Source organism: Danio rerio, chromosome 18 (assembly GCF_052040795.2).
Source record: "Danio rerio strain M-AB ecotype USA chromosome 18, GRCz13ab, whole genome shotgun sequence".
Classification (NCBI taxonomy): Eukaryota; Metazoa; Chordata; class Actinopteri; order Cypriniformes; family Danionidae; genus Danio; species Danio rerio.
In genome coordinates, this window is record NC_141038.1 from 1,395,001 (window position 1) to 1,410,000 (window position 15,000).

Consider the following 15,000-nt stretch of genomic DNA (forward strand, 5'->3'; position numbering starts at 1 on the left):
AAAACACACAAATAAAACAAAACAAAATAAAACTGAACTAAACAAAACAGCAAAATAAACAAAATACAAAAAACAAAAAACATCACAAAACAAAATGAAACAAAACAAACCAAAAGCACAAAACACTATAAAACAAACATAAAACTAAATAAATCAGTTAAATAAAAAGTTTAATAAAACTAAAAGGTAAATAGTAAAAATAAAAAACACACAAATAAAACAAAAAATAAAAATAAAACTGACCTAAAAAAAACAGGAAAATAAACAAAATAAAAAAACAACACAAAACAAAACGAAACGGAAAACAAATCAATATAAATTGAAAATGAAACTAAATAAAACAATTAAATACATCAGTAAAATAAAAGAAAAACAAAACAAACAGGTAAATAGACAAAAAGTAAAATAACCAAACACAGCAAAACAAAACAAATTAAAACTGAACTAAACAAAACAGTAAAATAAAAAGAAAAACAGCAGACAACAAAACAGGAAACAAAACAAACACAAACAAAACCACAAATCAATATAAAACATAAATAAAACAAAATAAAAGAACTAAATAAGTCAGCAAAATAGAAATTAAAAATTAAACAAAACAAAACAAAACGAAACAGTAAAATAAAATAAATGTGTTTGCATTTGGGAGAACCTGATGGCATCAGAACGACATTAACACTGATGTGTGGTGTGTGTGTGTGTGTGTGTGTGTGTCCACTTGCGTGTACATCAGAGTGTGTGTGTATATGTACAGTATGTGTATGTATGCGTGTGTGTGTGTGTTTGTGGTCTCTGACCTGTTGACAGCTCCAGCAGGTGTGTTTGTGTGTGTGTGTCCGCTTCAGTATGGTCGGTTTGCATCTTTCGGTCTCTTGAGTTGAACCTTCAGCCTCTTCATGCCGATCTGGAAGCCGTTCATGGCCTGAATGGCAGCCTGAGCACTGGACGGGTTATCAAAGCTCACAAAACCTTGCACACGCACACACACACACACACACACACACAAACACACACACTACTTAAGCTGTGCGTTTATCTGAAAACTGGTCACTGGTTTAAAGGAGTGAAGAACTTACCGAAACACTTGCTCTGATTGGTGGCTCGGTCCACAAACACTTTGGCTGAGATGACGTTCCCGAAGGGCAGAAACATCTGCATGAGCTCCGCATCCCCAAACTCCTGCGGCAGGTGATAGATGAACAGATTACAGCCCTCCGGTCCTGCACACACACACACACACACACACACACAGACACAGATGAGCATAGACACACACTCAGGCAGATGAAAAGACACACACACACACACACACACACACACACACACACACACAAGCATGCAGATGAGAAGACACACACAAACACATACACAAACATAGAGAGAGATGCAGATGACAATACACACACACACACACAGATCGGAACACACACATAGATGCAGATGGGAACACACACACACATAAATACAAAGACACAGATGCAGATGACAACACACACAGACGCAAAACACACACACACATAAATACAGAGAGAGATGCAGATGACAATACACACACACACACACACACACACACACACACACACAGACACACAGACACACACACAGATGTAGATGAGAACACACTAGTATCGAACATGTGTGCCTGTTGAGGATGATGAGGATGATGATGATGATGATGCTTTAACTGGATGAAGCTCTGCTGAGCAGTATTTGACTGGTATGAATATGTATGAGCTAATTATGCGGAGTGGGCGGAGTCACACTCACCTTCCCTCTGCTGCTGGGGAATGATTGGCGGCTGCTGGGCAAAGGCTTGGCTGATTGGTGCATATGCAGTAGGATAGGCTGCTGTGGGCAGAGTTTCACATAAGTATTATCATCCCTACAGCACTCATACATGACATCTGACACACTCCTCTTCTTTCATAATGTTCATTCAACAAGGCTCATATAACACACACTACTACTCTTGATGCATGAGCTGTAGGTTATTATTATTATTATTATTATTATTATTATTATTATTATGATTATTATTAAACTGAAGTTACTGAAAAAAATATATAAAATAAAACAAAACTAAATAAAAAAATTAAAAATTAAATTAAATATAAAATATAAATTATGAATGATGAATAATAAAATAAAAAAACAAAATAAACAAAAAAATAAAACAAAACAAAATAAAAATATATAAAATATATATATTTTTTAATTAAATAAGAATAAAATAAAAAACAAAACAAAATAAATCTTAACTTAATTGAAACTAAATAAAATTAATAATTACATTAAATTAAAAGAAAGTTACATTTAAAAATATATAATTAAATAAAATTAAATACAAATTGAATAAAATAAAAAAATTAATTAAAAAATAATAAAATAAAATAAAATAAAATAAATTTAAATAAAATAAAATGTAATAAAATTAAATTAAAAATGAGCTAAATTAAACAGACATATAGCTCGTGAAAAATCTAATACCAATTGAAAAGAACAGATCAAATTTTTTACCAAAAAAATAACAAAATGTAAATATAAGCAGATGAGAAATGTAAAGTAAACAAATATTTTAAATATGTAAACAAACTTTTCAGCTGTGAAGGAGAATCACCTGCATAGTGCTGCACACCTGCATACGCCTGCTGTAAAGGATCTGCCACTGTCGGGCTCTGTGCTGCACACACACACACACACACACGCACGCACGCACGCACGCACACACGCACGCACACACACACAAAAACACATGCACATAAGCACATGCACATAAACACACATATATGCGAGCATACATGCATGCACACAAACACATGAATGCACACACACGTGAACAAAGACACACACACAAACACACAAACACACACACACACACACACACACACACACACACACACACACAAACAAATATGCATGTACACACATGCACAAACATGCATACATACACAAAAACACACACACATGCACGCAGAACACAAACACACACAAAAATACAAACACATACACGCATGCGCACACACACAGAGACAAACACACAGACATGTACACACATAAAGAAAACACACACCCCTCAGTTAGCACAAGAGTAGCACTCTTCTGTTTGCTGGTTATATTTAATAATGTGTAACGTGTGTGTGTGTGTGTGTGTGTGTTTGTGTGTGTGTGTGTGTATGTGTGTGTGTGTGTGTGTGTGCATGTGCGTGCGTGCACCTGGATAGGGGTGTATGCCGTTGGTGTAGAGTGTTTCAGACGCCGGCTGGCCGTTGCTCTGAGCAGCGAGAGCGCTGAAGCCGTTCACACCCATAGAGGAGAGACCACTGCCACTGATACCTGGAGGAGTGCTGCTGCCTAAACACGCACACACACAGACAAACACACAGACACGCGCACACAATAAGACAGACATGTACGCACACAAACACACAAGAGAGGGAAAGCGTGTCAGTGATCATGTGTGTGTGAAAAAGAAAAAGAAGTGCGTGAGTGTGTGTGTACTATAATAAAACTAAATAGGCCTGTATAGTATGAGTGTGTATGTGTGTGGGTGTATGGGTGTTTCCCAGCACTGGGTTGCAGCAGGAAGGGCATCCACTGTGTAAAACATATGCTGGAATAGTTGGTGGTTCATTCCGCTGTGGCGACCCCTGATAAATAAGGGATTAAGCTGAAGCAAAATGAATGAATGAAGGTCTTGATGAGGTTGGTGAGCACCTGAAGACGGGGTCATGGGCGCAGCCAGCAGGCCGTTGAGGTTAAAAGCTGCGATCTGCTGCATCTGTGCGGCGGCGAGAGCAGCCATGGGGTTCAGATACGAGCTCTGCGTCGCTGCCATGAGCGCCGCTTGCTGCTGCTGCTGCTGTATCATCTGCTGCACACACACACACACACACACACACACACACAAACACACACACACACACACACACACACACACACACAAAGCACTGATTCATTTCTACACTTCTGTTGCCTAAAGAGCTCGTATCATAAGTCCACTCTTTGAGATCTCAAAACTTCTGAGCTGGGCATCACAATGGCTCAATGGTTACCTCATAGCAAGAAGGTCCCTGGTTCAAGTATAGGGGAATTGGATGAACTGAATTGGTCTGATTTTAGACTTTTTGACATGCAGGCAGCAGAGAGTCTGTTGAATGGAGTGCTTTCAGACATGCTTTTACATCAGTAGGATCTCCACAGGGTTGCGTACTGTCCTCAACTCTTTTTATATTATATACAAACGAATGTCGCAGCACTGAGGACAACAGCCATATAGTCAAATATGCTGATGACACAGTTTTTATCCTTATTAACAAATATAGATTGTAAGGACAGCGATAATCATGAGTGAAGGTTATTTATGAACTAATTTGGAGAGGATCACGTGCTTATGATTGTTTGCAGCTGGTCCCGCATTATCTAATTTATGATTGACCAATCAGACGATTCCGAAGTCACTATAAACACCGTCAGCTCCATATCACAGCCATCTTCATTTTGAAGAATCCTCCCTTCCACCCCTACTCCTCCTCCTTTCCTAGATGGGCGGCACGGTGGCCCAGTGGTTAGCACTGTTGCCTGACAACAAGAACGTCACTGGTTCTAGTCTTTACCAAGCCTGCCGACGTTTCTGTGGGGAGTTTACACATTCTCCCCGTGCTCATGTTGGTTTCCCCCAGGTTCCCCGTTTTTTTCCCACCGTCCAAAAACATGCAGCTTAAGTTAATTGACTAATCCAAATCAGCACCATAGACATGCTCCTAGTCAGTGGTTATCTCTTCTCTATCAATATCTGTTCATTACCTACTACAGCAGGGGAGTTCTCCAGATCTACCTGAGCTCAAACTCCCCTCTCGCCTTGCTAACAGAAGTTGTCTTTGTATTTGGGCTGTCGAATTTGCCTTTTGCAAAGAATTGAATCCAGAATAAGAAATGCTTTGATTAAATTTATATTGAATTCATGACAATTTATAAAAACTGTGGCTAAAAACTAAAATACTGTAAAAACAGACAAAAGTATTAAAATACTGTAAATATTAAACACATTTAAACCAATATACAGTCAAATCTATTGGGAGTATAAGACATAGCCATATTGACCTCCTCCATCCATGCTGGCACAGAACAACACAGACCTTCCACCATTTATATAAGGTTTGCAGACTGATTGCTAATTGAAGACTTGAGTGTAGGAGTTTCAAATCGCTGCTTCAGTAAATTCAAACTGATCTTGGTAGTGTCTAATGGTTAGGAATAGATGGTTTCTGTTTGGTGACCATAACTAAAACAATGGAGTTTGGACTGCTTGAATGATATCTGTGTTAACTGTTTGGAAAAATGGCAGGGAAAATGTGTCAACCCAATGAGAAAAGGTTTACAAATTTGCAAGACCTGTCTTCTGCTCTGCTGGGATAGTGAAAATGAAAATGAAGTGGAACCTAGTTTCTTTAACCAGGTCAAAGCAAACAAGAAAAACTGTAATCATTACACACTGGACAACAAAATACAAAATATAGAAGTCAGTGCAGCACCATTGCTTGTCAATGTAGCTTATTGTCAATGGCATTTGTTGTCTTTGTATTTGGGCTGTCAAATTTGCCTTTTGCAAAGAATTGAATCCAGAATAAGAAATGCTTTGATTAAATTTATATTGAATTCATGACAATTTTCAAACTGTGGCTGAAAACTGAAATACTGAAAAAGCAGACAAAAGTAATTAAATACTGTAAATATTAAACACATTTAAACCAATATACAGTCAAATCTATTGGGAGTATAAGACATAGCCATATTGACCTCCTCCATCCATGCTGGCACAGAACAACACAGACCTTCCACCATTTATATAAGGTTTGCTGGCTGATTGCTAATTGAAGATTTGTGTGAAGGAGTTTCAAATCGCTGCTTCAGTAAATTCAAACTGATCTTGGTAGTTTTTAATAGTTAGGAATAGATGGTTTCTGTTTGGTTACCATAACTAAAACAATGGAGTTTGGACTGCTTGAATGACATCTGTGTTAACTGTTTTGAAAAATGGTGAGGAAAATGTGTCAACCCAATGAGAAAAGGTTTACAAATTTGCAAGACCTGTCTTCTGCTCTGCTGGGATAGTGAAAATGAAAATGAAGTGGAACCTAGTTTATTTAACCAGGTCAAAGCAAACAAGAAAAACTGTAATCATTACACACTGGACAACAAAATACAAAATATAGAAGTCAGTGCACCACCATTGCTTGTCATTGTAGCTTATTGTCAATGCCATTTGTTGTCTTTGTATTTGGGCTGTCAAATTTGCCTTTTGCAAAGAATTGAATCCAGAATAAGAAATGCTTTGATTACAGTTTTTCTCGATTGCTTGGATGCAGTTGTCAACTGAAACTCCACATTTTCAAAACAGTAAACACACACAGGCCTAAACTGCGGCACTCATGGTCAAAATGACACATTTTGCTTGAAAAAGGCACATATCATCTCAAAACATTTAACATATGCAACAAAAGCTAGTTTTACCTTCAAACAACACAACTTGCAAACAAGTATATGAGCTCTTTCAATTAATCATTACACAATGCACAACAAAATACAAAATACAGAACTCAAAATGCACCACCATTGCTTGCCATTGTAGCTTATAGCCAATGGCATTTGTTGTCTCTATTTGGGCTGTCAAATTCGCCTTTTTGCAAAGAATTGGATCAAGAATAAGATATGCTTTGATTGAATATATATTGAATTCATGACATTTTTCAAACTGTGGCTGAAAACCGAAATACTGTATATAAAAAAACAGACAAAAGTAATAAAATACTGTAAATATTAGAGAAAACACATGTAAACCATATACAGTCAAAACTATTGGGAGTATAGGACATAGCCATATTGACCTCCTCCATCCATGCTGGCACAGAACAACACAGACCTTCCACCATTTATATAAGGTTTGCAGACTGATTGCTAATTGAAGATTTGTGTGAAGGAGTTTCAAATCGCTGCTTCAGTAAATTCAAACTGATCTTGGTAGTTTCTAATGGTTAGGAATAGATGGTTTCTGTTTGGTTACCATAACTAAAACAATGGAGTTTGGACTGCTTGAATGACATCTGTGTTAACTGTTTTGAAAAATGGCAGGGAAAATGTGTCAACCCAATGAGAAAAGGTTTACAAATTTGCAAGACCGGTCCTCTGCTCTGCTGGGATAGTGAAAATGAAAATGAAGTGGAACCGTTTCTTTAACCAGGTCAAAGCAAACAAGAAAAACTGTAATCATTACACACTGGACAACAAAATACAAAATATAGAAGTCAGTGCAGCACCATTGCTTGTCATTGTAGCTTATTGTCAATGCCATTTGTTGTCTTTGTATTTGGGCTGTCAAATTTGCCTTTTGCAAAGAATTGAATCCAGAATAAGAAATGCTTTGATTACAGTTTTTCTCGATTGCTTGGATGCAGTTGTCAACTGAAACTCCACATTTTCAAAACAGTAAACACACACAGGCCTAAACTGCGGCACTCATGGTCAAAATGACACATTTTGCTTGAAAAAGGCACATATCATCTCAAAACATTTAACATATGCAACAAAAGCTAGTTTTACCTTCAAACAACACAACTTGCAAACAAGTATATGAGCTCTTTCAATTAATCATTACACAATGCACAACAAAATACAAAATACAGAACTCAAAATGCACCACCATTGCTTGCCATTGTAGCTTATAGCCAATGGCATTTGTTGTCTCTATTTGGGCTGTCAAATTCGCCTTTTTGCAAAGAATTGGATCAAGAATAAGATGTGCTTTGATTGAATATATATTGAATTCATGACATTTTTCAAACTGTGGCTGAAAACCGAAATACTGTATATAAAAAAACAGACAAAAGTAATAAAATACTGTAAATATTAGAGAAAACACATGTAAACCATATACAGTCAAAACTATTGGGAGTATAGGACATAGCCATATTGACCTCCTCCATCAATGCTGGCACAGAACAACACAGACCTTCCACCATTTATATAAGGTTTGCTGGCTGATTGCTAATTGAAGATTTGTGTGAAGGAGTTTCAAATCGCTGCTTCAGTAAATTCAAACTGATCTTGGTAGTTTCTAATGGTTAGGAATAGATGGTTTCTGTTTGGTTACCATAACTAAAACAATGGAGTTTGGACTGCTTGAATGACATCTGTGTTAACTGTTTTGAAAAATGGTAAGGAAAATGTGTCAACCCAATGAGAAAAGGTTTACAAATTTGCAAGACCTGTCTTCTGCTCTGCTGGGATAGTGAAAATGAAAATGAAGTGGAACCTAGTTTCTTTAACCAGGTCAAAGCAAACAAGAAAAACTGTAATCATTACACACTGGACAACAAAACACAAAATATAGAAGTCAGTGCACCACCATTGCTTGTCATTGTAGCCTATTGCCAATGCAATTTGTTGTCTTTGTATTTGGGCTGTCAAATTTGCCTTTTGCAAAGAATTGAATCCAGAATAAGAAATGCTTTGATTAAATTTATATTGAATTCATGACAATTTTCAAACTGTGGCTGAAAACTGAAATACTGTAAAAGCAGACAAAAGTATTAAAATACTGTAAATATTAAATAAAACACATTTAAACCAATATAGAGTCAAATCTATAGGGAGTATAGGCCACTATTGACCTCCTCCATCCATGCTGGCACAGAACAACACAGACCTTCCAACGTTTTTAATGTTTGCTGGCTGATCGCTAATTGAAGATTTGTGTGAAGGAGTGTCAAACCGGTGCTTCAGTGAATTCATACTGATCTTGGTAGTTTCTAATGGTTAGGAATAGATGGTTTCTGTTTGGTTACCATAACTAAAACAATGGAGTTTGGACTGCTTGAATGACATCCGTGTTAACTGTTTGGAAAAATGGTAAGGAAAATGTGTCAACCCAATGAGAAAGAGTTTACACATTTGCAAGACCGATCTTCTGCTCTGCTGGGATAGTGAAAATGAAAATAAAGTGGAACCTAGTTTATTTAACCAGGTCAAAGCAAACAAGAAAAACTGTAATGGAAAACAAGTTGAAAAGGTGCAAGAATAAAAGTACTTTGGTACAAACTTTGATTCCACATTTAAGCTCCAGCAGAACTCAGAAGCTGTTGCTAAGAAAGTGCATCAGAAAATGTATGTTCTTAGGAAACTGAACTCTTTCTGTGTAGAAAAAAAATTATACCGAGAACTTTTTTCTTTTTTTTTTAGTTTATTTATAAACGATTTTCGAGAGGATCACGTGCTTATGATTGATCTGCATTATCCAATTCTCAATGCACTAATCAGACAATTCCAAAGCCATTATAAATACCCTCAGCTCCATATCACAGCCATCTTCGTTTTGAAGAATCCTCCCTTCCACCCCTACTCCTCCTCCTTTCCTAGATGGGTGGCACGGTGGCCCAGTGGTTAGCACTGTTTCCTCACAGCAAGAACGTCACTGGTTCTAGCCTTTACCAAAGCAGCCGATGTTTCTGTGTGGAGTTTACACGTTCTCCCCGTGCTCACGTGTATTTCCCCTGGTTTCCTCTTAAAAATATGCAACTTAAGATTATTGACTGATCCAAATCGCAACCATAGACATGCTCCTACCAAGTACTTTTCTCTTTTTAAAAAGCAATCACTATCTGCTCTTCAGCCACTATGACAGGGGAGTTCTCCAGATCTACCTGAGCTCAAACTCCCCTCTCGCCCTGCAAACAGGAGGGAGCCCCGGGCTCGAGGATCTTATTAGCTCAGGGCTCTCTCCCTGGACAGCATCCCAAACCGCTTTATAATCAATCATCAGCTAAGTGTCAACTCTTGAACTATATTGAGAGTATATTAAGCTTTTCCCTTTTATGCTGGTTCTGAAATCACCTTCAAAACTTTAGGGTGCTTTCGCACCTACTCTTTTGTTTGGGAACGTGTTTCGTTTGCCCAGTTAGCGCGGTTCGTTTGGCATATGTGAACAGGGCAATCACGCTCTGTTCCGCGCCAAAGTAATCGCTCCGAGATCACTTGAGTGAGGTGGTCTCGGCTCGATTGAAACGAACCCTGGAGCGGTTTGATTGCAGTGAGAAAGCGATCCGATCCGAGCGCGGTTATATCACAGTGTTTATGCATATGTAATAGGCATACGGCTATATGAAGAGAGAATTATGAGTAGGGCGGGAAGTTTCGCGAGTCTCCGGATGCCCGCAAACGAGTGATGATCTCCTGGTAATCTCACGTCTCCCTCCCGGTACTCAAATAGGCATCGTCGCGCACCCTTCTCACCCCTCCCCACCGCATCTCTCCTCAGACACGTCGCGCGCGCACCCTGTCAATCACCACCAAACCACCACCTCTCCTGACAGCTGAGCGGGACGCTGCAAAATAAACCCTGACACTCTGACCAATGTGAGGAGAGTTTACTCGCACGTGACTTGTTTTAGCTCTTTTGGACCGTTTAGAAACTTTGCAGTGTGAAAGCGAACCGCTCCAAGAGCAAAGAGCAACAATGTAACATTTGTAATCTCTGTTTCAGAACAACTGAATCCATTCACAGGTGTGAACGCACCCTTAGTCGAGACTTGCGCCAAGATTATCGGTTTACTTTTGCGGCGTCTAGCAGAGTTACATGAACAGCAAATGCCGAGGGAAACTCAAAGTGTGATAGGAGAGCTCCTGTTAATCAGCGCTGGTGTGTGTGAGACTCACAGCATGTGTGTATGCGCCGTACGCTCCAAACTGGACGCTCATTGGGCTGAAGATGCCGAGCTGACCCGCCATCTGATGCATCCGCCGCAGCGTTCGCTCCTTATCGGTGTCTGCAAACTTCACCACCAGACTGGACGACGCTCCCTGAACACACACACACACACACATAAACAGTTGCAGACACACACACACACACAGACGGAGACCGACAGGTCTGTGTAAAGTGTTTTCAGAGGCAGCAGGTGTTTCACTCTGCTCTAGAGTGGATCTGCAGGTTTTGATAAGCTCTGATCAAGGCTTTCGTCACACCGTCACTAAAATAATCTCATTTCAGGAGAGCATCAGGATGACATTCACACACACACACAGCCAGATTTACGTAAGGGGGAAACCTAAAATACTCACTGGAGAAATTTAACTGCACAGAATGAGCAAGAGCAAGGCTGCATTCCCTTTCTGAATGCATCGGTGTTTGACATAATCATTTGAGTCTGTGAATAATTCAGGAAATACAGCATTGCAGCCGGTTATACTGTGTTTTCTGACCCCCATTAACATTGAACTCATAAACAGTGTGTGTTCAGTGAAGTTTCCGAGACTCACAGGCATCGTCTGTCCTCCGTGAAGACTGTTGATCGCAGCCTGAGCTTCTGCATGACTGGAAAACTTGACAAACGCACAGCCTGTGGTGGGAGAAACACACAAACACTCACCTTAAACAGAAAAAGAGCAAGTGTTCACAACAAACCAAGACAAGGCTTGAAGATACTGTCTGCGTCTCAGTCAGCACTCTATATGCTTATTTCACGCGTTCGCCATTTAAAAAAAACAAAGCGAGGCTGCTGTGGGAAGAAACCCGGAAGTGTAGGACCAGCACTGTACACATTGCAGTAACATGCTGTGGACTACAAACCTCCAGCTGTTGCCGCGTTTTCAAAATGTAGAAATGGTGTAAACATCACTTTAATATCATTCAGTTCAGTTTAATCTAAACAATTAAAAGCAATTCAGCTTCAAACAACATCACAATCTCTTTAAGAGTAATATGCTCAAGTGTCCGCCTAGGCTTCAGTTCATGGCACAAGTTACTCCCCGTCAGCGTCAACGCTTCCCATTCACTTTGAATGGGTGACGTCAGGCGTTGCCGAACTGCATTGCGGATCCATCTGCGCCGCTTCAGAGGCGTTGCTCGCTGCAGAAGTTGGGACTAGCTCAACTTTTCAAGCGCCGACGGAAGCGTCAGCCAATCAGATTGCTGTATGTGTAACGGAGGCCAGCTAGTGAGTGCTGTGCAGTTAAAGCTCAGTCCTCTGACCTCTAAAGGTGCTCTAGCGACAGACGCTAGAGGCCATGGTCTTTAGCCTCCTTAGTAGAGCAACCGACTCCCATGCGGAAGGTCGCCGGTTCGATACCAGCTCGGAGCGGGTTGGGTGGCGTAGGACCGGCGGGGTTACATTGGTGCCATGACCCGGATGGGAGTGAGGTTTAGAGGGGTGAGTGTAACGGAGGCCAGCTAGTGTGTGCTGTGCAGGTAAACCTCACTCCTCTGACCTTTAAAAGGTGCTCTAGCGACAGATGCTAGAGGCCATGGCAATGTAACCCTGCCGGTTCTACACCACACAACCCGCTCCAAGCTGGTTTCGAACCGGCGACCTTCCGCATGGGAGTCGGTTGCTCTAACAAGGAGGCTAAAGACCATGGCCTCTAGCATCTGTCGCTAGAGCACCTTTTAAAGTTCAGAGGAGTGAGGTTTACCTGCACAGCACACACTAGCTGGCCTCCGTTACATATGCAAATACACCAGCTCAGACAGTGGCCTATTGCTGACTGAATTTCATTGGCTGATGCTGCTATGACGATCAATTCAGCCCGAACTTTAAACACGCCTTCAGACAAGCGTTGACGCTGAAGCCCCGTGTGAATGGGGCGTTAAAAACTGTGGGGACGCTTCCCTGCTTCAGCCTATGTAACCCGGTGAGTGATAAAACCCTGCAATCCTCTGTTGCACACCCTCGTGTTGTCTGTAAAAGTGTTGTCCCTGTACTGAAGTTTTAAAACCGGCTAACATTAAAGCACTCCTGAGCGCGGATGACTCGACTGATCTTCACGGCTGCTAGGCGCTCCAGTCTCCGTGTCTATGCGTTTGCACTCAGTTTACCGCTCTTCACCCAGTGCAAACACAGATACACGGACACTGGAGTGCGAAGCAGCCGTGAAGATCAGTCAAGTCATCAAGCAGATCGCTCGACTCGTCTGTGTTTGTGCTCAGTAAACAGCGGTGGGTAAACTGATGACCTACACGGCCAATCACAATCATTTCTGTTGAGCACGTGAACACAATGGCAAATCAGCGCTGTTTAAGGAAAGCCATCAACAGTGCCTAAAATGTTAGTGGGAAATTGATGTTTTTTCTTTTATTTCAGTATCCTGACAAGTCTCCTATAGTGAAAGATTCTGTACATTCATGTGTTTGGGAAAGAAAATGCAGCTAACTAGTGCCATTTCCCTTAACTGAGCTGAAAATGAGCTCTGATATCCCTTTCTATTTTCACTATTCATTCAGAACGGACCTTCGGGTCACTGGGAAGACTCTTCATTCATTCATGTTCTTGTCGGCTTGGTCCCTTTATTAATCCGGGATCACCACAGCGGAATGAACCGCCAACTTATCCAGCAAGTTTTTATGCAGCGGATGCCCTTCCAGCCGCAACCCATTTCTGGGAAACATCCACATACACACACACACATTCACACACACACTATGGACAATTTAGCCTACCCAATTCACCTGTACTGCATGTCTTTTGACTGAGGGGGAAACCGGAGCACCCGGAGGAAACCCACGCGAAGGCAGGGAGAACATGCAAACTCCAAACAGAAACGCCAACTGAGCCGAGGTTCGCACCCAGCGACCTTCTTGCTGTGAGGCGACAGCACTACCTACTGCGCCACTGCTTCACCCTGGGAAGACTATGAAATGATAAATTTGTGTCACTTTCTCTTCGCTGATAAGATATTCAGCCCAGTACACAACGTTCCTATGCAACTCCCTATGAGACTTCCAGGTTTCATTCCATCGCAGCCTCGATTTCGCTTTTAAAAATGGCGGCTGTGTGAAATCAGCCTATATTCTTCATTAGTAGGTCGTGTGGATGATTTCGAGCACTAAGTAACTTGGCTCTCTTCACTGTGACATGTGTAACGGAGGCCAGCTAGTAAGTGCTGTGCAGGTAAACCTCACTCCTTGGTAGAGCAACCAACTCCCATCCGGTTCGATCCCAGCTCGGAGCGGGTTGGGTGGCGTAGGACCGGTGGGGTTACATTGGTGTCGTGACCCAGATGGGAGTGAGGTTTAGCGGGGTGAGTGTAATGGAGGCCACCTAGTGTGTGCTGTGCAGGTAAACCTCACTCCTCTGACCTCTAAAGGTGCTCTAGCGAAAGACTCTAAAGGCCATGGTCTTTAGCCTCCTTGTTAGAGCAACCAATTCCCATGCGGAAGGTCGCCGGTTCGATATCAGCTCGGAGCGGGTTGGGTGGCGTAGAACCCGGTGGGGTTACACAAGAGAACGTCGAGAGGGGAACTGGATTGTTACTGCAAGCTTGGTGCAGTTGCGAGGTGAGCTGCATGCAATGCTTTTTAATGTGCACATGTAAACCCCGCTGGATATAGGCACTGGTGGGAGGCGTGCATTGGCTTGAGGCAGCAGGGCCGTAGTGTCCCTCACCAGTGACAAGACACAGCCATATCGCACTGCTACTCGTGTGAGATTTTGTTTATACAACAGTTCGACTGCATTATCAATAGAAACATGAAAATGAAGTCTCAAAACCCTTTTGTATAAGGAACTACTTTTTTCCATCTGCAACTGACGTCAGAACAGCAGAAACCGCTGCTCAATTACTGACATCACTGTAGAGCTAGTGTTGGAATGATTCTCTAGTGTAATGTCTAAAGTGATGACAAAACAGCTGAGTTTGCTCACATTTTAAGATTATAAGACTGAATAGCATGAAATGCCACCAGTCTACAGAGATTTCCCAGTGTTTCTCTGCTGCAATCAGGAGATCACAATAATTGACCCCGAAAACGACAAAACAAAGCAAACACTAGCAGATTACTATGGTATAAATACAGCACTACAACATATAAAAGAGAGAGATGGACTTAGAATGTCACTCACCTGCCTTTTGATGATTTGATCAGCTGTAGTTTGAAATTTACCAAGTTTTTCTCCTCTGAGGACTTATTATGTGGTCTCTGTCGCCATCTTGTGGCCGAACATCTTTGCTCTG

General features: G+C 41.1%; 1 protein-coding gene across 6 annotated transcripts in view; it reads right to left on the minus strand.

The window, feature by feature from the left end:
- celf6 (CUGBP Elav-like family member 6) overlaps window positions 1–15,000 on the minus strand; it is a 64,945-nt gene that overhangs the window by 7,455 nt on the left and 42,490 nt on the right. For 4 of the 6 annotated variants that reach the window (XR_015514596.1, XR_015514595.1, XM_087292896.1 and 1 more), the window contains exons 5-12: window positions 11,311–11,390; window positions 10,708–10,851; window positions 3,715–3,871; window positions 3,214–3,351; window positions 2,618–2,680; window positions 1,768–1,848; window positions 1,077–1,220; window positions 798–969 (exon numbers count right to left, since the gene is read on the minus strand). Coding sequence is in view for 4 of the 6 variants with exons in the window: in XM_087292896.1 (XP_087149022.1) it covers window positions 842–969; window positions 1,077–1,220; window positions 1,768–1,848; window positions 2,618–2,680; window positions 3,214–3,351; window positions 3,715–3,871; window positions 10,708–10,851; window positions 11,311–11,390 (935 nt within the window). In the remaining 2 variants the exon portion in view is untranslated. The remainder of the gene's footprint in view (window positions 1–797; window positions 970–1,076; window positions 1,221–1,767; window positions 1,849–2,617; window positions 2,681–3,213; window positions 3,352–3,714; window positions 3,872–10,707; window positions 10,852–11,310; window positions 11,391–15,000) is intronic. The other 2 variants (XM_087292897.1, XM_087292895.1) reach the window with 1 other exon arrangement.